The sequence below is a fragment of the Pomacea canaliculata genome, linkage group LG5 (assembly GCF_003073045.1).
Source record: "Pomacea canaliculata isolate SZHN2017 linkage group LG5, ASM307304v1, whole genome shotgun sequence".
Classification (NCBI taxonomy): Eukaryota; Metazoa; Mollusca; class Gastropoda; order Architaenioglossa; family Ampullariidae; genus Pomacea; species Pomacea canaliculata.
Window position 1 is genome coordinate 14829546 of NC_037594.1, and position 24327 is coordinate 14853872.

Here is a 24327-nt window from a genome sequence, read left to right on the forward strand (position 1 = left end):
GTGATCTTGATGAAGCAGTCACTTAGGAGCAGCAGATGAGTTGCACAGAAAGGCGGGTGGCATGCGAGATCTTATCTGCACACTTTGGGGGCCGCTTCCTTCTTCTAGGACCAGTGACTTTTCGCTTACAATCTGGAGAATTAAGAAAGTATTACCGTATAGTAAAGGAAGTTAAACTACATCCCGTTTATGAGTGAGCAGAAGGTAAGAGCGGATTGCACCCGTTTACATCTTTTCGCTTGTAATAAGACACAGTGACAGGCTTAATTTCCCTTAATTTACTTTAAATAGCACCATCATTTTATGAATACAATGATAAAAACATATAAATAAGCAAAGTTTGTGGTACCTCCACTACAAGTTCAATCTCTTTACTTCGTCGACGTGGTCCGGAAGTGACGTTGCATGTGTTCTCCACGCATGCGCTTACTCCACAAGACAGCTGAATAACAAGGAAATATTATAAAAGTGCTACAAAAAAGTGTTGATGACCTCTGCATTAAAAAGCTTATCTGAACAGAACATTGTTTCATCTGGTAGTTATCAGTGTAAAGCATTTAGCAGTATATGATCTGTACTGCGGGAACATATAGTACACAATATTCATCAGCATGCAATCAGTGAGCCTTGAATCAATAGATAATACAAAATTTTACATCTCTTCCATCAATTTGAATGTAAAATGAAATCTCTGTCGTTTTAGTGAAAGGTACGTATCCTTCTGCTGACAGAGGTGGCATTTTGTTCATAAGCTTATTTATTATCAACTGGTTCATCGAACCTTTTATCAGATAGTCTGCAACATACCCGCGTGGCGTAAGGGTAAGGCTTTCAGAAGAGAGCGGGACATGTAGGCTCGGTTAAAGCTGTTGTTGAGGTGGACCTCCTGCACGATGGTGTCGTCTATAAACCACTCCACGTTGTATCGCAGGCTTGAGTTGGTCTCGATAGCATTCCACGAGCAGACCAGCGTGAAGTCTTTCTCCCCTCCCGTCGGGTCACGCTCAATCTGTGCCATCGGGCTGCTCGTCAAAATGGGCAGGTCAGCACCTGAACGAAGGTTGATTAGAAATGAACCTTTTGCACTGTGGGCACATCACTTTTTTCCATCGAAGCACCATTTTAAAGCTCGATTCTTACGCTTTAGTAAATGCACGTGCATAAAGCATGGAGGTACATGCAAGAAGTTTTGACACAACGTCTAAAGTGGTGGTTACACACATTTTTGCATCCGGTGGTAATAAAAAAACATCTAGAATTGTCTTCACTTGCCTGCGGCACAGCGCCATTCCTCAAAGATGTATCCAGGAAACCGGACGAAGCTTGGTCCAGCCTGCGCGCGCGTCACAGCAAACAATGAGCACCTCTGGGCATCCACCAAGAAACTGAAGGAGCGACACAGGAACGACAGCTCACGGAGGCAGGCATCCCGACACGCGGCGCGAGTGCGTGCCGTCACCACGCGATCCCCGTTGCCCAAAATGGCGAAGCCTGGTAGCCTAGACCACGACAAGCCCCTCTTTCCGCAAGGATCTAACACAATAGAAGAAGAGCTACATCATAAACATTTTACTATTTATCTTCAGCTTTTAAACAAGACAAGCGGCATGAAATTCATGACAAAACCAACGTTTAATGAAAGTCTTATAGCTTATATTTAGCTTTCATAAAGACAGTGCCATAGCAAAGGTAATAGAAGACTCAATGACTAGTTACATCATGATCTAGAATACAAATGAAGGTCGAATCTCTCTGAAGCAACGTACTGTTCTGGCACTGCCATTCATAGTAGTTTGTGCCATTCTGCGGGAAAAATCTTCCTGGGGATTGGATCTTGTCTTCTGTAGACATTGTGCATGTCTTTGACGTCGTGTTGTATGAGAATGCCGAGCACACGAAACTGCTGTTGTACTGAGACAAGCACAGCTGTCGGCAGTTGTTTTCGTCGGTGATATAAGTTTCCGATGTTGATGATGCACCCATTGCCATTCCTTGTTGCTTCACCCACACCAGATCTAGTGTTTCACATGAATCTGGAAAAGAAAACAACCTCTACTGTCTCCCATAGTATATCAAAGCCTGCGCTGAGCTTCACACAAATGAATCCTTGTGCGAAAAAATGCATCGTCAATACAAACACTAGAGAGTATAGTAGATATGCTTATATTCTGTGTAACTGATCTCAGATTACCAGAGTGTGGAGACAGAAACTTCAAGACCATGCTTACTGTTAGCTTGCTGCCAACTACTGGCGTTGACGTTAGCACTGCAGAAGTTGCGTGAGTTATCCGGACTGAAGTCTCCATCATCAAAACACTTTCCGTCTATCAAGCACGAAGAAGTCTGAAACAGTTGAAAATGTGTGAGTACACTGTATTCGTTTCGGACTAGTGTAGTTCACAAACCATAAACGGTTGGCCTCTTCTTCAGTCGCAGATAAATGTCTGTAAGATAATTTTATTGTCTATATGATTCAGCAAGATGCAGTGAACAGAAAAGACAAGGACAAAATGAATAATAAACAAAATAAATCTGTAAGGCTGAGGAAACAGACAAACGCAAGACGTTTGTTAGCGACTTTAAACAAGAAGCACGATAGACAAACCTCTATTCAATATTACTCCTACCCTGCTACTAATAACATGAAAAAGTGCTATTTTGAGTATAACAGCACAAATTTAGTATAACAGCAGATAAGGAAAAAAAACTACAGTATGAGTCGAGAAAGGACCGTCCAAGCCTTCAGAAGACTTAACTGCTCACCTTCCGTACGCATGCACTGGTTGAGGCTGTGCAGTTGAAGCAGCGAGAGTCGTAGATGATAAGAGTGGCCGTGGAGCTGTAGAAAACATTGTCGTTGGTGATTTTGACATAATAGCTGCCCCCAGAGGTAGAGGGCAGGGGGCACTTCAGCTCGTTCACACTGCGAAAAGTGGATGCCGTTCGTGTTTCTGTCTGCGATATAGGGTATGTTCCGGTGGCGTTTGTCTGTTGGACACAAAACACGCAATTCCATCTTCTTAGTGCACGTATGACTTACCTTCACTATGACATAGAGAAACTTTTTAACCATTGAAATTCTATGTTTTTTCTTAAAACCAGCAAACATACTTTAACATTGAACAGATTTTAATGTGATACATTTATAGTTTAGACAGGTCTGAGGCATGTCCTGATTGTCGATTACCATTGCCGGCATGAAGTAGCAAGCTAGTGTAGTGATGTTGATGGTGTTGTTGTTGTAGATAGTAACGGTGTCGCACACGTCGCGGCTGCTGTCACAAAGACCGTCGTTCGCCAGAAAAAAAAGATTTGGAGGCTGGTCTGTGGCGACAAAACAGTCAGCGCCGGCAAAGAACTCCCTGCACTGGCAATCACCTGTTGGTAAAACAAGAGTTTCCTAGATAGGTGCTTTAAGACACATGTGCGTATATTGGTGAAAGTGCCATTTCACAAAAAATGCATTTATCTGTTCCTTTTTATTCTGTTTCTTCTCGATTGTAATAAGACAGCCTTCGTGTTATTTCAAGGGGTGTCAGGAAGGAGGTAAAACTAAAGGTAGTGATCTGGCAGACTAGAAATGAGTGTGTCATGTGTGTAAAGTTATAGCTTGATTTCCTCTATTTCAATGTTAACATCACCTATACAATTATCTCTTTCCAAGAAACATCAGTTTTGACAGAAAGATTCGAAGTCAAGGAATGAATTATGTAATATATAAATGTATGTATAGCTAGAGTATTGCATTAATTATGCAAGTTTTATCACCAGATTTATCCTGAATCCAAACAAGAGCTGTTAGTACTGTAAAATCAGTTGAAAGTGTTTTTTTTTTTAAGATACCTCTAACCTGGAGTGGATCTTCATTCACAGCAAAGACATAGAGCTTCTGCTGTCTGCAGCCTCTTTCTGGTTTGATTCTGAATTTAGCAAATTTAGCAAAAATTTGTAGCAGTCACCGTAAAGGCCGGCACTCACTGCACGATCTCTTCAACAACTCACCTCGTACACAAGATCCGGCTCCTCCACACTCGGCAATACAGAACTGGTCTGTGAAGTTGCCATCGGGACCCACAAACGTTGAATTGGGGTTCACTACCCAGGTGGACACGTTACGTGCTATTTGTAGCTCACACTGTGTGATCACATTGTCTATAGCAGACTTTTGCCATGCAAAATCGGACGTGATCTGGAAGAGATAGGCGATCGTGAAAATGAGAATCCATATCATTTCTTAACAGATGGACTTGGAAAAATTAGAGCAAAACAAATAATCTTAATAATGTTACAAATAAGCTGAAAAGCAATCAAAATGTTTCATATATCATATTCTTGAACAAACTCACACACATATATATAGATACATATAGATATGAAACACTTGACAAGGTGTTGATAGAATGTCCTCGGATATTGGTAGTAATGTTTTTGCTAACCATGAGATCAAGAAAACACGACAGCAGACTGTTCTCGACGTCCACACCGATGACATGTTTGCATTGAGAAGAGATCGCATTCGAATCCAAAAAGTAAGAACACAAGCTTCGTATAAATGAAGGGGCCATTCCACTCTGCGTCGGCTTTGTGACATCAATATCCTGTTCGGAAGAACAATAAAAGTCAATGGTATGATTTGATTTGTAGACACAAGAATTTTGTTGTAAAAAATATAGCATGCGGAAAATACAATTCAACATTCATGATAGGGGTAAATGTTTAAATGTCAACCTTTTCATACAAGTAAGCTTTCATTGGGCAAGTTAACAGAACAGCGCGCTGCCATTACTTTGTTACAAATGACTCTAAGCATTTATGTAAAAAAAACCCACAATAACTGTTACTCTATGACCCGCCCAGAACAGGTGTGAGAGGTCAGCTGCCGCATCTATCGATGTGCTTTCCCCCTCCCCAGTGATAGGTACCAGTCAAGGGACGAATGACTCATTCTTGAACGTTTCACCTTCATCGGTCTTTCACTCCCATCGTTGTTATCGGACCATTTTTTTCATTAATCTTCAAACTTCAAAGAGCAAAGTGTTTTATTGGTAACCCTCGAGGATTTCCCCGACAATTATTTTCTCCTATGATTGCCTTAGTTCTCCAACCACACGTTTCTATCAATGGTGGCATTATTGCTCCTGACTATTGCACTCATCGACGCTGGTCGTAGCACTTACCGGTGGGTTATAATACACATCGTATTCAAATTCAGGGTAGCTGAACCCACTCTGACTGCCACATTTTGCCGGGTAGACTGATTCTTCCAGCAGTGTGTCAGTGATGTCCGTTTCACCTGCATTAGAAGTTATGGTAAGCTTCTGCATTTTTTTCGACAATATGAAATGTTTGACAGATTACAAAACAACAAGCACTTGCTTCGAATAAAAGTCGAACTTATTTTGCGAAACGTAAGGCATGAAAAGAGTAGCTGTTCTTAGTATGACACTGACCTAGTGTCATGAAAGGGCACATGACAACATCTCCCTGTGGGTTGCAGTCCGAGACACCTGTGCTGTGACAGCTGCAATAGGTCGGTGAGGTGACTACAGTGCTTTCATCCGTTCCGCAAGTACCTGTGTAGAGTGAGCTCTCATCTGGCACCCTGTTTACGAAAGTAACAATGTTTACGAGAACAGCTTCGTATTTACGATAGTAACTCCATGCTTATTGGAGTTACAACACAGTAACATGTGTAGCACTGAGTCTGCTTGAGTAGCGCCCTATTTGCGCTGATAAAACCTGTCAACGCTGGGACAAGTCTGTTTACAATAGAATTTCGGTTTTTATGTTATAAACTAATGTGTGATTTTAACACACCATATCAATATCCTTGTTCCACTTCGGTAAAAAAATGTTATCCATCTTATCTAAGGAAAGCAACGTCCTGCTTATAAAAGTAATAATTCATGAATACAACAGTTTTCACCTTATCTCCAAAGAATGCTTGGCCGTGATAGAGCCTTAATTTGCTGGCACGGCGTAAAACTCAAACAAACAAAAAACTCAAACCCAAACACCACCAAAACCAAAACCAGAACGAACGAACGAACGAACGAACGAACGAACGAACGAACGAACGAACGAACGAACGAACGAACGAACGAACGAACGAACGAACGAACGAACGAACGAACGAACGAACGAACGAACGAACGAACGAACGAACGAACGAACGAACGAACGAACGAAGCCGACGTTTTTGCTGAAAGCACACTTAACACGATTGCAGCTTCTCGTCATCGCCCTTTGTTTTAAAACTTAAGATGATATGATGCTTTTATAATCATTTGCTTCTAGACAGAAAATCTTACCTCCAGTCCGCAGAGAAAGAGTCTGGTCGCTGTTGGCTAGTAGTAAGCAAGGTCCCGTTTCTGAGCATGAAATCATTGTCTCTTTTCCATCATAAAACCCACAGAGTCCTGAAAAACATCACAACTAATTGCATGTTTATCCTGGACAATCGAGATAAAGTAGGTTTCATCATAAATATTCTATTACTGAAAATCTGCATTGTCGAGGCAAAACCAAAAAAGAAACAAAAAAATTTTGCCTTCTGTCCTGTTGAAGTCTGCTCCTGATGGTTTCACCCAGACATTGAGGTAGTTGTAACCCTTGATTACACTGCGTCTAACAAAGACCTTGGTGCCCGTGCCAAGGGAAATCTGAAAAGACAAAATGAAAAATTCTACTTAGACTTGCCGGCAAAGCATGATAAAGTTTTATTTTCATTAAGAAAGTCATGTCAAAAGGTGGGGCAGAATCAAACAAGCAGTTATTCCATCTGATACAGCAGTTCAAAGCTAATGACACTGAAGGATGACAAAACTTGCTTGGGTTTTAGAAACGTCTTCTCGCACTAAGAAGAGATTTTGCAACTGTACGGTACCTTATAGGCAAAGCAAAGACATTTGGAAGTGCCAAAAAAAAAAAAATGTAAAGATGCTGAGAATTCACGTTTACAATGTGTCTTTGTTGTTAATGCACAGTTAGTGTACGAATAATTCTAAAAACAGCTTGTAACAACATCCAAAAATCATCAGGTATTTTAACCCAAAATTGAGCACTAATTAACCTATCTTCTTTAATATGTTTCGCACTTTACGACTTTTGGCATCTAACACAACGTGAGGCTCACGCATGCGTATATTTTGGTTTGGCAGACTACATTGTTTAAGGGCGTTCATTACCGTGAATTCTCGTCCCTCGTAGCGACTGAACACCTGAAGACCAGGTGTGAGCAGCCCGTTTCGGAAGAGACGCACGGTAAGCGGGTAAAAGGCGAGACTTTGTTTAGTGAACGGCCCACACTTGTCTATAACCACGACGTCATTTCCGGCCCTGGCGGCCACTGCGCAATTGCAAGAAGCGGCGCTTCCACATCGGCGGTAGTACACTTGAACCTAGAATATAAATACTGTGAGTCAGCATGCAAAAAGACTGTTTATTAAGTGTTTCAAGATACTATTACTCTTACGCTGTAAATAGTAAACAATTAGAAGTGTGAGTTAGTAGTGGGTTTTTCGTAATTAAAAGTTTCATTGGGAAATTAGGAAAGTAATAAGACTGAAGAATCAAAATAGTAAATCTACGGCACACTGGGAAATGTGTAGTGAAACATGAAAAGCAAATAATAAAAATAAATAAATACTAAAGTGACAATAAGTAAAGAATGGTATAAAATTAAACTAGGAACTAGCTAACAAGAGTTCACGTGTTAATGGTTTGTCAAGTTTAGTACCTCTTGGTCAAAGTGCCGGTTGCGGTAGAGGACAAAGGAACCTTCCATGTAGTTATTATAGTATCTGAAAACAAGCGCAACAGTGAATTAAATCAGCTTATTACCTGGTTTTATGTGCGATCTTTCCAACTTCTTCGAGAAAAACAGCACAGAGAACTATTTAGCTACTACACTATTTAAAAATGATAAATACATATTAATATACTAGCATAATAGAAAAAAATTAGGTATCACTAAATAGTGGAAACATTTCTTTGTTCTTTAACTAATACTGACCGTCCGTCGAATGTTGTTATGTGTGGGGTCGTTGATAGATGTACAAAGTGCTGAAGTATCACCATCCAGTACCCAGATCTGTAGGGAAAATGATAAAGACATGAGAGAGAAAAATTGTAGGTCATTCTGTTCACTCATTCATCAATTTTTTCATTCTAAGGAAAGTCTAAGAAAACAAAGAAAGAGAGAAAGAAAATGGTACAGAAAAGAACTACAGTGAAGTAAAAACAGAAAAAATTGTTGAAGCATAAACGAAACTAAATGGAAAAAGAAAAGAAAAAACAGAAAGAGGGAACTAACGCCATCCAGTAGTGTCCCCTTATCTTCTCGCTTTTCTACCTTGCTTGAAATCAGTGTGTCCTGCTTTGTTTCGTTTCGCGCGCTGTTCTGACGTATGATGGTCAGGCTGGTCACGTGGTCGCCGTCGTACAAGTGGTCTATAGTGGCCTTGACCAGCATGGTAAAAGCCTCCTGCCACGCCTTGTTGCTCAGCGTCACGTCACACATGGTTACTTGCTCCTGGCCCTTCGTGACCTGCACCACCACCTGGGTAAGCTGCCTCCCGAAGGACAGACAACTCGTTTGTCGACCTCGCTGACGATAACCTAAAGATTATTGCAAGCTTGTTTCACCATAAGTGTAGAAAATGTATTACGACAGAGAAATCAAGAATTACAAATAATTATAATAAATAATCATAATCATAATAAAAACTTATAATAAAGTCTAGAGATATATACTAATGTAGCTGCAATGCTGGTAGACTGGACGTCCTACTCCCTGCCCTCGCAGAGGTAGTAAATGGCATTTTCCCATCTACATTCGGGGATTAAATGGTAGATAAGACAGAGAAAGAGAGGGATAGAATATCAGAGGAGGTAGAGATGTGCATCTTTACTGGAAAAATGATAGCTTTTTAGAAATATAGCTGGACCGTACTTGAAATTTTATTGAGCATTCGTCTGATGCGTTCACTTTTCCTCTGCACAAGACGTACGGCGGTGCTGTGGCCTGAAGGGTGATTATCTGTCCCTCGTCCCCTTCTCTCAGTGTCATGTTTGTAGCTCCATCAATCTTTAGATAGCAGTACAAAAAGATATAAATACTACAAGAAAATGATCTTAAAAACCAATTTAATAATGTAAGCATATGTTTTTGATAAGCTTTTTGACATTAAATTTTTCTCACCTTTTTTAGTTAGTTCGCATTTGACAGAAAGAACCTTTTATTTAATTTTGGCGTATGTTTTGAAACAAAATAAATACAGTTAACACAAAAAAAAACAGTAAACATAATATTTGTTTTCATTTTTTTCATTTATGAGTAACGTTAAAAATCTTTTTACTATCGTTGTTTTAAACATATGAAAAAAGGTACTTGGACACCTGAGGCACTCGTGTGCATACCTTGACTTGCGCAGTATAGGTGTCCGAGATGGTCAAGGGTCCCCTTGTGTCCTCGCAAGTGGCGTTATTGCAAACACTCACAGCGCATGCAAGCTGTAACACGAGTTGTGTACTTGCAAAAATTGTGATATTATTTTTATCAGCACCACACATATTTGAAATTTTGTTGATGGTTAGTGATAAGCTCTCCCCTTTCTATGGCGAAGGTAAGAGAAACATGTTTGTATGCAAACGTTTCACATTGGGTTTTCAGTGACAAAACTAGCAGACAAAAAATATTAAAGCTAACAAACGGTTTCAGAGCTTTCCCTTAAAGATTTGTTGTAGAATCTACGCTATTTCCATGCTAATCGCCTTGGGTAGTCCTTAGCAAACGGAGTCCACTTTGTGTACACTTTCCAGGCTAACCTTGGATCCTTCTCGCAGCGTGGCTCGGCTGGCAGGAAGAACGTCACTGGACTGGCTGCTTTCCGTGACGTCTTCGTAGATCCACAAGCCATCAACATTCCAGAGTACGTCATATCGGAGGTCACTTGAGGACAGCTTGCTGAAGGCGCACCGGAAGCTGTCTTTGCCCGGCCCCTGGAAGTCCGACCAGACGCTTGCCTCAGTTACGGCGAGCTTTGACCTGTCGCTGATTGGCTCTGCCATAGAAACGAAACCTTTGTGATTCCGATATGAGCCAAAGATGTGAATACCAATATGACGTTTATAAAGGCAGTCACCCGATGTCTGATAACTGATCAGGCTCAGTGGTGATATGACATCTAATAAAAGCACTGACTGGTTAATGGATATTGATTCCTGTCAATAACTAAGATTTTTCAAGCAAAGGTTATAAAATCACATTTAACCTACTTGGTTTACAAGAGAACTGAGCGAAGTTCCACCGCGGTGTGCTCTGCAAGGTCCCGTTAGTTGATGACGTCAGAATGCACACTCCTTGGCGAGGGCTGTGCTTGATTGCCGTGCACGCTTGGTTTGCTAAGCATAGGAGACGACATTCTTCTTCCATCCAGGTATCCTGGAAAATCTGGAGATTGTTCTCAACAGTTGCGGAGTTCGCAAACCTATCCCATGTCACGTACGAGTTGTTGCAACCGATCTGTAATAAAAAGATTCATTTACCACCCAGTGTCCAATGACGACATCGAGGACAAAGGAAAGAAATAAAAAAGGAAAGATGAAACTAAGAGATTCTGATTAGATGAAATAGTATATTTTTCAATCACACTTCGTCAAAGCGTAAAATACATTTCCTGCAGCTTTCCAGAAGTTTCAGGACACAAGCTTTGTACTCTGACAAGCATTAGGTTCCTCTAGATTTAAAGAGACTCATACCATCAGTACAGGACCAGTCGAAGTGCGAGATCTTGGCCTCAAATTTGAGCGCATATTCTGTGGCGTCGCTGAGTCGATACTTGGACAACATGCACAGGTGGTTGTCGCTGTCGTAGTCTATTGACCGGCACAGGAAGTCCGGCTGTGCTAGACATTGGGTCTTGCAGGCGTCCAGCGTTGTAATGTTACTCAGCCTGAGATGGTTGTGTAGAGCGAATCCCTGACCTACGACCTCTGTCCACACTACACCTTTCGTGCAAGGTGCTGCGAGAGTTTCATGCAAACAAAAGGAAACCAATCCCTCGTTTTAATTCGTAAAGGTTCAAAGAATGATGTGAACAATAACAAAATAGGCAAATGAGGAACAGATCAAGTTAAAAGCAGGAAAGATTTAGACTGCTTCAAGGAGAAAAAAAGACAGTCTGGAGTAAATGAGTATACATTATACATTCACAAAAGTTATCTCCCTTTATGAGACTATAAGCTCACACAATCAGAAGAAATGCACTATGTACAATCAATATTAAATGAAGCGTGTAACGTGAATGAGCCAAGAAGGATAGATGGCAACTGACATGAGATGCTCAGTACACTTCCAGTACAAATACCTACAAGCACTAAAGGTCCATGAGATGGGGCTGACACCGGAGAGGCACATCTGGGTATGGTTGCTTGGGTTGATGGTGTTGTTGAGGTAGCAGGTGTTGTCTATCACGCAGGTGTTTAACTGGAATATACAATCCAAGCAGCATTTGTAAAAAAAAAATGCCAAACCTGTCTCTACGTATCTAATGAATTTAAAGTATGTGCGTATTTAACAAGATGTGTGCCCACAGAAAATCTGTATGATTCACGAAACAAGCGCAATGACCGTGAAAATTCTGTATGGCAAGTGAATAGCTTACCTTTTGCGAGCAGTTGCCATACACAGTGTTGCATGTAAAGCAGAAGGGATTGAAGACGAGCATCAGGAGGGGTTCGCTCAAGTAGCCGGCAGTGTTGGCAACGCTAATCAGGTAGCCCCCCGGCTGCTTGCTCACTGCAGGCAAGGAGCACAGCACGTGAGTATCACTGATGAAGGTGGCCTTAGCTGTGGTCCAGTTTGATGTCACATTATAGCCAGTGGGACCAACCTGTAGACCACAAGTTGACAGATACAATATTTGCACAACTATTTTAACGTGAGCCGAAGCAGGTGTAGATAAAAAACCATATCACTAACTAAAAAAAATCATTAATATTAGCAACTAGAAAAAAGATACCAAACCAAATACAACAACACATCTATCGATATCTAAAAGCTGGCATCAAAGTTACAAAACTACTCACTGGTGCAAATACTACAACTGCTGCTGCTGTTTTTAAATTTATATATCAAAACTTGCGTACCGACAATGGTTTGATGAAGCATGAAAGCGCTTCACTTGCTACAAAGGTAAGTCCAAAGACTTCAACAGAAGAACAGTCGCTGGTCAGGGAGTTGCAGATGCCTTTGTTTTCAAGTCTGCTCAGTGTTGGGGCCACTGTTGCTTTCTCCGAGCATTTCGCACCAATGAAACCTTGATTGCAGCGGCATACACCTAAAGAAGAATTAGTTATGATGTACATCCCATAGTGGCTTTGCATGTTGATTTCGATGAACATGCGTAATCTGGCAATAGTGACAAAGACGACATCCAAAATATTCTCAGCTAAACCTATTCCATTCTCTCGAAATTTTAAGAGGTCTTTAATGCAATTAATAATAAAGAACTGCAACACAACTAGATTTGAAGAATATAGTGATGCTATTTTGACTGAAACGCTAATTTACACAGTTAAACTAGAAATTAGATGAAAATTACAAATTCTGTAAAACTGAAAAAAGTTCTTTTGCTTTCTGAAAGAGCGAGGAGAGTACATCAAATAACCATCTCAAATAAAATTGTCCACCGATGGAAAATAAAAGTCGTAGAGAGGGGAAATAATGGCATAGGCATGTCACCTTTGTCGCACACTCCATTGCCAGAGCAGTTGCTGGGGCAGAGGGCAGACAGAACAGTCGCTTGTGATTCGCTGGTCGTCCGGAGCGTTTGGTTCCACTGCACCTGGTAACGACAATCTTCCTCCAAGACCGCCTCCAGAACACCAGCCCAAGCTCCTTCACCAGTCAGCTTTAATGGCAAGAACGATTTACTGTTTAATGTTCAAGTTTCCCTTTGACTGCCCATGGTGCAAGTTCTCAATAAAGACAGCAAGCAAATCAAATATTGTTCCAGTGTAAGATATTACATAAAAAGCAAGCTAATTCGTCACGTGCTAAAGTAGCTAATTTGTAAGTTAGAATTAAAAAATTATAAATTTTAGCTACTGCTAATGAGTTTAAACTGGGACATCAAGCGACGTAGTCTGAAATATACTAGCAGAATTTGGCGACGACTCAATTAAACCACAGCACAAGAAGTTAGTTTTAGAATTGGCGATCCATTGAGTGGCGTCTAAGCAGTCTCTTAAAGGTACAGGTGGAAGTTACTCCTAAAATATGTTAATATTAAGCGGAGGAGCTCGATAATTTGCTTAATACTGGCCTTACGGTAAAAAAAAATTATATACTTAAGATGATTCCGTAAGTGGAACACAATGAAAACAGTTCAGGCTGTACTTTAAAGGACATTCCATCACAGTAGCCTATGCAATAGCAAACTGAAATTACCTTGATATCTGATGCACAATCGCTTATTCTGACTGGGTCAAGGTCCAGCCAGTTGACGACGCCCCCACAAACTCGTGTGACATAGGATGATCTTAAGGTCTCTTCACAAAACTGGCGGGCAGTAGTTTCATTCCATCCTTTAGGCCAAGTGATGTTAATCTAGACGAAAATAAATAGAAGATAAGTATTTTTTTTTTATTTATGGAAAACTGTCATGAGGAAGTTACTTCAAAGAGTGATTTCCAGATAAAGAATTATTACTTAAACTATCTTTGCTCGATTGAGGAGAGCATGAAAATGAATAAAAGGAAAAATGCGACCAATCAAAAAGCGCATGCTTAAGACAGACATTTTCTCTGTTTGAGGAGTAAGTCAGGCATTACGCAGACACGTGACCTAAAACACTAACTACTAACCGGAGATGACGATGTGATGTTGTATTCGAAAGGGTTAATAGCAGGCAGACTAGTCAGACAGTTTTCTGGCGGCACGGACAGCTTTGTTAAGACGTCTGTGATCAGATATTCTGCAAACAAAAAATTCATTTATACGAATTTACCATCAACAGCATTTGCAGTATAAATAAAAGTTAAAATATTCCAGCATGGACATCTTTCTATACTCTCACAATACTCTGTGTAAATTATTCTTTAAACGTAAAGTTTGTTTAATTAATAGTAGAAAGAGCTGCAAATGGATATCGTCATATAGATTTGTACACAAAAGGAAGCATAGGGTGCATGAAGTTTTTTCAAGCGACTTAACTGAACATTAATGGCGCATACCTGTATCGTAGTTTTGAAGAAGGTTGCATTGAAGACTACTCGTACCCCTGAACTGCCCTGCAGCATCACGTGACTGGCATTGAGAAAACGATTGGACATTGAGTTTCTCGGTTGATCTCGTCTTTGATGGACACAGGCCGTTGTAGAGGCTGTCCGATGCGTTGACTCTGAACATTGGTCAGTCACGTGTTTATTACTTGACATGCTCTACCTACAGTAATTCTCTTAATCTGTTAATCCTTTCATCTGTTCGTGAGTTATGACTACCTCCACTTCGTCTTCTGATTCGCTCAGACGTTATCAAATCACATACTGTCAGAAATACTATTTTTAAAGAAACAACAGATACAAATTATTACGAAGAAGAGCCAGTCTAACCTCCAGTCTTCCAAAAATGCTGCAAGATTCTCAACAGTGACAGTAGAGCCTGAAGAAAGCTTGAAATCGTTGGTGGAGTTGTTGTCATAGGTGCCACAGAGACCTAGTAAAAGTTACGTGAAATTTGTGAAAACGTCTAAAATAATTTTTTTTTTTTTTGCACTATTTGTTTCTCATCACCATACACTCATAAAATAACAAATTAAGTTCCTTTTCTTTTACCTTCTGTCTTCTGCTCGTCTAGCGGTGAAGGGTAAAACCACAAGTTGATAAAGTTCTTTGCTCCCATTCTGACGAGAAGTCGGGATCCTGTTGGCAACGTAACCTGCGTTTGATTGAAAAGAATACAAAAGTTAATCCGTTATCAGTCTGTTTGATTTTATTTCCTCGTTAGATAATACAGGTCAGTATTCTCAAGCAGGAGACATAGGATACGAACAAGTAGCCTACATTGGTATAGTTACTAGCTAACACTTAAGCCCATAGGTACCCACTTGCCTGGCAGATGTATTGTTAATATACAATATTCTCGCGAGGAGGGGCACTTACCTCGTATCTGTCGCCGCCGTCGTATCGTCGGACCGCAGTGCCCGCCTGCAGCTCCCCGACTCCAAACACCTGGACGTGAATACCCTCCCCTGGCACGCAGGCCGTCAGCCGAATGACGCTGGCGTCCACACGCACCGCGGCGCCACAGTTGCATCGTGGAACCTGGCCACAAGGCTGGTAGAACCCTCGCACCTCGTAGGGCAGCTCTTGGTGGCGAAACAGCACGTATTCACCGCTGATTTGGTTGTCGTAAAAACTGTTATGAACGGAAGTAGTAAAAAGTGAAAAGATTAGTATCTGCGGACTGCGAAACGTTTGCTTTGGCTGTTTACAGTTGAACTGTTTTTTCATACATAGACCATACTTGACTTTTCGACTACACATAATTTGACTTAAGACAAGAGATAAGGATTAATAATTTGTCCCACAAGACGGTTTTCATTTCGATAGATTATGCAATTAACTGGATAGTTTCTTTGGAAAATGGAATTTGGAGGTTAATCTGATGCAGGGGCAAGAGTGTGAACTGAGAAGTTTCTTTAACCACTCGAACGTCGAGAATACTTAAAGGTGTGGGATACGTACGTTCCGTCAAATGTTCTCAGGTGGGGGTCATTGAGAGAGTAACACACCGCTTTTCGGTCACCATCATCCACTTGAACCTGTAAATTAAATTAGGTTTCGATACACTGGACCTTGAGTGACATGTGAAATACCTATTTTTTCCATTCTTACAGTTGTTGTTTTTCTTCTTTTCTTCGTTTTATTATTATTTTTTCTTATTTCCTCTCTCAGCTTTGTTTCAAGTTTTTTCTCTCTAGAGCTTCATTCTCTCGTTCCTACACCCTCCACTTCGTTTTGTGTTTATTTATAGCAACCATTTGTGCACTCCACAAGTATAGGCACCTCACAGCATCAGCCATATACCATCTGATGGTACTTTTATTATAGATATAATAATTATATTTAATTAATTATAAGGGTGAATTATTAACAAATTGATTTGTCGGTGCTTTGGTCATTACAGATGCGGCATTTGTGACACTAGTGTACCTGCAACGTTTTGTCTAAGCGGTGTAAAAATCTTGGCTTCCGAGATTCACTGTGAGAGTAATCGTGCTGTTAGTGGTGCCATCTAGCCAGCCATCCTGATTGGCTATCACGCTGATGCTTCTGACAGTTCTCCAGTTTTCATTGGTCACTTTAACTGAACACAGTTCAGATTGCGCCCCGTCTGGAAAAAGGACCTGAGGGAGAATCATTTGATTGGCTGAAGCGCAGATGAGAGGATTGACGTCACGGATGTATGCCATAACGGTGACGACACAGTCTGGCTGCTTGTTGCCCCTCACACACAGAAGGGAAGGAGGCGAGTTGCTAATGAAGCTGACATTGGCGGTCCCGCCTCCCTCACGCAAGTGAAGACTGTCTGTTAGCAGCTGGAAGAGAATAGAGAAAAATAAGATGAAAATTTGAGAAATATGAAAATATATATATATATATATCATATATCAAATATATATATATATATATATATCAGGCAAACAAGTACTTAATTTTGCCCCTTTACATTTTATGAATCAAGTATGCCAAAATCTCAGTACAAAGGTAGTTCAGGTCTGTCAAAGGATAATATAAGAAAATAGTTTTGCTGGGGACTATCAACATAAACCATGACAGCTGTTTTTATTACAGATAAAAAATATCAGTTTGTAAGTCTAGTCTGTTTTTAAACGAAAGCAGTTAACCACTAGTAACTCCGCCTCTCGCTCTTAAAGGTCGACCTCAGACCTACAGGACTTCTTGTCAAACGAGTCTCTTGTCCCTTTTCCATACTATCATTAGTGTCACTAGGAGCTGCACCCACAATTTTTTTAAAGCATCAGAGGTTGATACAAGGGATACTACTAACAAAAAAGTACACAATAACAACAGAGTTACCTGTATTTCTGGTCTGTATGTGTTGCTGGTCTTTTTCTCGCTGAGAAATCCTAAGTCACAGTCAGGTATGTAGCAAGCTGCCACTGCACATCGGTACTACACAAAGAAGTCCCATGATCATGTGTACAGAGCACATAGTGCCAAATGTAGATAGTAACATCTTTATTTGTCAGGCAAGTCAGTAAAAAAAGTATAAAAAAATTACAGATGAGGAGCAACCCCTAGAATACACAAGGTTTCTTTAAGAAAGAAAAAAAGTAGAATCACAATGGAATAGTTTAAGTACTGCTAAGTCTTTATTTGTTGATCCGAAAACGTTATCAGTCGCAAATAAAACACCATAATTACATGCAGATACACAGGAAATTCAAGTTAGTGTTATTCTGTTTGCTGAAAAAAATGTATCGTGAACTGAGCTCACTTTAGCACGTCATAGCTTGTTCCAAACGAATTAAGGACAACATTACTTATTTTACTTAGAAAAAACATCAAAAGAACATCAATCAGAAGCAAAACTATTTAAAAGTGTGCTTACACTTTGATCATGAGTGAAGCTGTTGCTTGTAACATTGTAAGTCGAGGTCAGAATCGAGTTGTCCACGAAGACGGAAGACATGTTAACATCATTCGCATCATACCACGTGACTTCATACTGGATGCCAAAAGCAGGTTGGTTGTTCAGGCGACACTCCAGCGCCATGTCCTCCAGCGAAGTGTAGGATAGACTTAGCGTTGGTGCCACGATACCGCTTGGTACAAGTCCTTCCGCTGGAAAATATGAAATATTTTTAACACTTTCTTCTCTTGTTCATTAAAATTTCATCGATAGTTATGTCATCTAAAATTTCCTACTTTCAACCTAGGAGATGCCAATTATTCCTTTGGGGAATGATCTTTACTTTTAATAGAGACAACAGGTACATTAAAAAATAAATGTTAAGACGTTGTCAAACTGTTATGTACTTTGTTTATGTATAAAAAAATAAAGGTGAAGGTGATGTATAAAGATAACTGATATTATTGGTGTTCATAAAGCTTCACTATTGACATGTGGTAACTTAAGTGGGAAAGTAACAATCGCCCCAAAAGTCTGAAGAATGATTTCTGAAAAAAAAAAAAATGTTAGACGTGAGCTCTGTTCCTTCTTGGCTTCTACAATCGCTATGAAACAAATTAACTTATAAGAACAAAATGTAGACGTAATATAATTTCACATGTAAAAATACTTTCCAATAACCATGTGATCACAATGCATCAATTGGTAAGGTTATTAATATTCCATTATAAGCGGACAAATTATTTTGGACGACTATACGTATTTCGGGCGTTCACACGTAGTTGGGACGTAGACACGTATACTTACGTGCGTCACAGCCGAAAAGCTCGAGGCGAAGGCACGGTCTGGTGGTAAAGTTGGCGACCACAATCCGGACACGCCGAACTGTTTGTGCCTCGCCCAGATCCAGTCTGTAGGTGCCATTTGTGTAGTTTGCCGCAAAGACCTGAAAGTTTTATTTGAGTCGTTTATTGATATAGAGGATATACATATTACATTTAAAAGAAATTGCGGTTACATTATATTTCGACTAAGGCAGAAAACTTAACTTTATGAGTTTGGTTAACAAAGTTATGCTGGTAGACAGTCAAAATAGAAGGAAACATTGAATAAGAAAAAAATGAATGAAACGAATAATAAAGAAAATGTAAGTGTGGGCCAGTAAAAAAAAAACCTAATTTTAGTTATCGACATATTTCGTGGCTAGACCTTTAAGTTAAATAATTCTGAGTTTACTGTCACAGACTTTCATTCTTTTGCTTATGTTCATTATTTTCTTCAGATTTTTTTTTACCTGATGGCTATCTTTCATTAATAGATTTTATATCAACTGTTATGATCAGTTATCATATACTTGCTGGAAGCAACATGCCCGCTGTACACTAAGACAAATTATTAGACATTCCCATCAATCCTCTAAAAATGTCCCAAGCCGACATGTCAAATCATGTTACCTCTGTTTTGTTATCTTTTCCTCGGAACTGGGTGAGACTACCAGGCGCGGAGTCGGCCAGCTCCAGGAAGAGGATGAACTGGTCCAGTGTGGACGTTGCTGACCCAGCAGGTGTCTGCAGCAGCAGCGAGGTGACGTTGGCCGGCCGGTACAACCGCACCTCCAGCCATTCACCTGCTGTGGCATTGGCCGGACACCACGCACCCATCATTTGGTCTGCGGGGAAGGTATGATTATAATTACTGGTGGACACGTAGGCGCACAAACATACACAGACGTTGGCACGCAAACGAGCAAACACACAAACATGAAGAATGGGGTTGAGAAAGGTGGAAAAGGTGAAACTATTGATTTAAATCCTTATTAAACGAGAGTATTATCGATATTTAAATACATTTCCTCGCTTTTAATTTCAGCTATGTTTGTTACTGTCTATAAATTTCATGGCTTTAAAAGTTTACGTAAAATTCTTGAGCCGACATTAGGCACGTGATTGTTGCAGAAGAAACCTTAATTCAGAAATACATATCCGTACATAGGCCTACACATAGACACTCTCACCTCTAGTCTGTTAAAAATACTAAGCCTTTTCTCTCTTGTTGGGTTTGACGGCTGGTGCACGCATGAGTGACTGTGTCAACTGCTCCAAACAGGTTTTTTGACCGTGAAAGTAAAGACATTATTCGTGGAGCGAAGGATTGCTCCGACATACTCAAGGTATTGACGTCGATGTGCGCAATAAACATCGACAATAAAGGGGCAGGGTCTCAAGCGAGGAATTAAAAAAAAGCAGTGGTAGACACAAAGCAACGGGTACGTGAGCATTACCCGTATGTCGTTCAACATGTGTACTACCCGGAAGACGTTATCCTCCTGGCCTGCAGCGCTGCTTTTGATGTCCCCCAACGTAGACCTCTCTTCACTATACGCACACCTTCACAGCGCATGTCTAGTCAAGGGGATGGCTTTCTTTTGAAGCTCATTAAGAGCATATTACTAAAAAATAAGGAAGAGTAAGGAAGCTAACTAGTAAGACACTTGTAAAGTTTTGAACACACTGTGGTCCTGTTTAACTTCTGTCCTGTGCAACAGACCCCTTGGCTAATGTGCAACTGTATGTCGTGTTACCTGTACAACAGTTGAAGCGTGCGAAGCTGAGCTGTAGATCAGCGGCGACGGAGGAGGCAAGAAGTTGGCCGTTATCAAATGATCCGCCATAAGCCAAACCAAGGGGAGAATCGCATGCTGCAGACAAACAAAATTAATACATTTCGATTATAAAACACATCGCAAATAAACAGCAAATACATTTACGACGATGTGAATAGATATAAAATAATATGCTTGTCACATATGGATGTGTGCGTTTTTTGCATCTAGACATAACTGCCAAAGCGTATAAAGTGTATAGTAAGCACTACAATAGAATTCAAAATGCCTAACACCATCGTGGAAAGTCATTTGGGTTTTTTTTTTACAGCTATAAGCATTTTACAATAATTACCAGTCAACAATGTATCGCACTTTTACCCTTGCTAAAACGAAATCGATTTATATCCGAAATAAGTTAAATTATTAAAGTCCTTTTTCTCCCTTTTTGACTATAATAGAATTTATCGGTATCAATAGTTTGAGGCGATTATCAAGGTAGCCCGTTTTGAAGGTGAGGATGCAATCAAGAGGGCTGGAGCAATGAAGCTGAGGGACATACCAGAAAAATCTTTCCAGCAGTTCATAGGAACAATGCAGAGGATAGAAAAGTCCATTCGAGCAGGGTAACGTTAAGTGGGAAACCATGTTGTTTGTTGCTTGGAATTAAAATAAATTGTTTCTTACACCGTCCCGTTACTTTTTTAGACACACCTCGTCTTCAAACAAAGGTTTCAGTGTATAGCATTTGCTAATACTGGACTCTTACTGGTACTTTTTCATCAAGATGGTTTTAACCTCAGCCCATTGCTGCCTTAGCTTACCAGTGAACATAATGGCCTGTTACCCTTAGGGCAGGGGTGGGCAATTAATTTTCCCAAGGGGCCACATGAGAAATTGGGATGTTTTAGAGGGCCGGACTAATATAGTTAACTCAGTTTTACCCAATACTGTATATATAGTATATATACTGGCGGGCGGGCGGGCCAGCTGGCGGTCCGGTCAGAGACAGGAGGCGGGCCGGATCCGGCCCGCGGGCCGGCCTTTGCCCAGGTCTGCCTTAGGGGAACCTATTCCTTTAAAGTCGGCGCTGGATTAATTGCTTGTTAGTTGTGGCTATTTGAGTGCAATATTGTTCTCAATCTGAAAAAATCTTTTAATAAGCAATGGAAGTATTTAATGTGTAATCTTGACAAAGGAATCTTTTAGTTGGAGATAGTAGCTAGGTATTCCGAGCTACAACAGTGCAGCCGAGTTTATTAATCAGGGTCAAATGCAAAACTATTCGCAAGAGAAATCTATCGTTCATGCTCTAAACGAGTTTTGAAGAAATAACAATATTCTCAAACTAAGTTTAAATGTTGAGTCACGAGTTCTCTTGTTTATCCACAGAGTAAACGTTTCAAATCCTGCTCGCATGTGTCGGCTATACACACAAAAATCGCTTTAAAATGCATTTGTCCCGAGACCTCGGTGCAGCTGTACTGTTTGCATCTTTAGAGTAGTTATGTTGTCATTGTCAGCCTGTTGTGTCGAGAAGTACAAAATGTTGTTAGAAGCCAGGTAGATGGTTGTCTGGAGGACGCCAGGTAAAAGGCGGATATAACCTTTAACGCTTATAGTGATTTGTGTCTGTGCTACAAGGCGTCTGACCTCTGCACACTCTGCCACGAGACTGCCGCGACCTCTCGCCCAAAGATCATCCTTCAAACATTTTGTGTTTCGTTTTCCATACATCATGACACTGCATGCAAAAACACTTGTCCTACTCTTCATAACAGCACAGTGTAAGGTTTGTACACCCACGACTTTAATTGCACTGCAAAATATGGCATTGCCCTCAACATGTACACCTGGTGATAAGACGCAGCAACTCAAGGTGTGCTTTTTAAACACTTGAGCTGGAGCACGCCCCCGCCCTATGGTCCAGTTATCGACCTACCCCTCCCAATTGTCTTTATCCCGATCTCCACCCACTCACTGCAGTATTTACCTGTTTGCTGTGTCAGTCAACATGGCATATTGGGGGCATTCTTGCTGTTATGGTATGTGACACATTAAAGCCATATTTTATTGTATATGGTCGAGATTTACATAAACGAAAAACCTTTGAGACCTTTGACACAGAAAACGTTGATTAAAAGGGTGTGAGTGACAGGAGGAACAGACGGGCCGCTGGTTTTAGTTTGGTTGAAGGATTAGGGATGGGCTGCGAATAAAAGAAATGAGGCATAAACAACGTTGCGAGAAAGCTTTTTTTTTTTTTTTTAAGCACGTGAGAACAGGTAAGGTGTTATATGTCGTCTTCTCTACTGTCAGCTCGAGAACACCACAGCCTGGTTCAACACCTGCGACGTGCTAAACAAAGTCATTCACTCGTCACAGTAGGACCTACCTGGTGCATAAAACGCACCATGTCACTAACACACCACCTTTGTGTATGATGCATGAAGGATCACATGTAAGAACGTGTGAGCTTAACAGGTGAATAAACCATGCGTAGCCCTTTAATGTTCTGGGTAGAAATCTTTTCTTTTGATATATATATAATTCACTTTTCTTCATCTCTTCTTCTCAATGTGTTGTGGCAAGGATAGACAGGTCTCAACCCTCCTTTCGTCTCTCACACACCATTTTCCCCTTTATTTTCTGTGCAAGCACGCCACCCCTTTGTCCTCCTTCACCCGCACCAAAGTAAAAGCTAGACCGTGTCGCCATGTGCTATCTCTGACACAAGAAGGTAGGCGGCGAGAAAACCACGACAATGACTTTAAAAAGACAAGCCGCTGGTAGGACAGAACTGTATTTTCAGAATACAAACAGGCCCAAGTGCTGGCTATTAACTAAACACAAAATGAACTGATGAGAAGGGACATCATGAAGAAGTGGGATTGGTCAAGGAATTAAAAACACTTCAAATATGTGCTAGTGTTTATCGAAAGCACTTTGAACGTTGCGGGGTCACTTTCCTATTGTCACGAGACCGCAAAACAAGCCGCTTGACAAAAACTAGGTCGGCAGTGGGCGAGTCAGACGTCTGGCATTCCTCAACGTTCACTGTTCACTCCCAGCCCTCGCTCAGCATGGCAACCGACCAACCCACCCACCCGCTCGCGTCGCGCCTACGCTGCTCGCCACCGGGTAGGGAGGGTGATTGGGGTGAAGGGTAACATGATAACCTGGGGACGATCACAACTGCACCGCGTCATGCTTTCAGAACTGCTTTGTACGAGCTCAGGGAGGAATTAAGGACAACTACAGCAGCATGTGTCCTTTGACCTGCAGAACCAGACTGTGATTTGTGATTACAATTGCTCAGTAATGAAATCTATCCGAGCGCTGCTCATACTTGCACAGGCTAGAAGAAGCTAATCAGATATTATCTCACGGATCTCTATGAACCATAAAGCCTAATCTGAGCCCGGTGTTACGTACAGTTATCGATCTTTCTTTGTAATCTTCTCCAGAAATTGTACTTTCAGTACTCAGAAAAATGTAACACCAAATTTAGCCTTCGCATCTTTTGTAACTTTTTCATAGGACTAACCTTATCATAATAAAGCTGATTTGTCTTTAAAATGCCGAAGCTTTACACTAAGACTGTAAGAACTATGAATCGTATTTTTCTCTCGAGGCAGAGATGGAAAAAGAAAGAAAGGGAAAGAGAATTAGAATGACAAAAAAGAAAAAGAAATTCAGGGAGGTGAGATCGAGCGACCAGAAGAAAGAGAAGCAGACAGAAAAAGAAGGTGCCGGACAGAGCGTTAAATGGAACTGTCTACATTGTGATTGACTCATTAGTCTTTTTCCACGCATGATGCGACAGTCTAAAAGCAACTTAAGGCACTAAGTACCTTTCACCCCTTTAATCTTTATTCATGTCGGTGGTAGAAGGTCCCACCATGATAACAAATGTCTACCTCTTGTTATGTTTTGATGATGTATTACTTTATTTTCTTTTATTACTTCGGACGTCATAATTGCGCAAGAAAATATTTTCACGTGTCTTTTTCACTTCTTATGACTTGATCAATTTCTTGCCTTGTGATAAATGTCTGTCACC

The 24327-nt window shown here is 40.7% G+C and overlaps 2 protein-coding genes across 3 annotated transcripts in view; both read right to left on the reverse strand.

Annotated features, from left to right (window-relative positions):
• On the reverse strand, positions 1–16202 carry LOC112565065. Of its 2 annotated transcripts, XM_025240311.1 has the most exons (22): positions 10279–10490; positions 9829–10064; positions 9421–9513; positions 8954–9088; positions 8354–8619; positions 8015–8092; positions 7739–7802; positions 7188–7400; positions 6551–6662; positions 6312–6419; positions 5451–5602; positions 5178–5293; positions 4437–4598; positions 4003–4189; positions 3188–3378; positions 2764–2988; positions 2229–2343; positions 1767–2033; positions 1273–1533; positions 808–1050; positions 350–442; positions 1–132 (listed from the first exon to the last, which is right to left on the reverse strand). In XM_025240311.1, exons 10-21 carry the CDS (start codon positions 6377–6379, stop codon positions 372–374), a joined length of 2058 nt encoding a protein of 685 aa, XP_025096096.1. In that variant the 5' UTR covers positions 6380–6419; positions 6551–6662; positions 7188–7400; positions 7739–7802; positions 8015–8092; positions 8354–8619; positions 8954–9088; positions 9421–9513; positions 9829–10064; positions 10279–10490; the 3' UTR covers positions 1–132; positions 350–371. The 2 variants fall into 2 exon arrangements, 1 of the variants encoding a protein (XP_025096096.1); XR_003099333.1 differs by lacking the exons at positions 1–132; positions 350–442; positions 808–1050; ... (8 more) ...; positions 5451–5602; positions 6312–6419 and adding exons at positions 10762–11025; positions 11374–11488; positions 11667–11894; ... (7 more) ...; positions 15166–15421; positions 15751–16202 and having other exon boundaries at positions 6550–6662; positions 10279–10525.
• Positions 15592–24327, reverse strand: part of LOC112565067 — a 14335-nt gene continuing 5599 nt past the window's right edge. Inside the window, exons 2-8 of the mRNA XM_025240313.1 lie at positions 20244–20360; positions 19117–19331; positions 18470–18608; positions 17642–17874; positions 17107–17202; positions 16219–16604; positions 15592–15827 (exon numbers count right to left, since the gene is read on the reverse strand). Coding sequence (XP_025096098.1) covers positions 16233–16604; positions 17107–17202; positions 17642–17874; positions 18470–18608; positions 19117–19331; positions 20244–20360 — 1172 coding nt within the window. The 3' untranslated portion in view covers positions 15592–15827; positions 16219–16232. The remainder of the gene's footprint in view (positions 15828–16218; positions 16605–17106; positions 17203–17641; positions 17875–18469; positions 18609–19116; positions 19332–20243; positions 20361–24327) is intronic.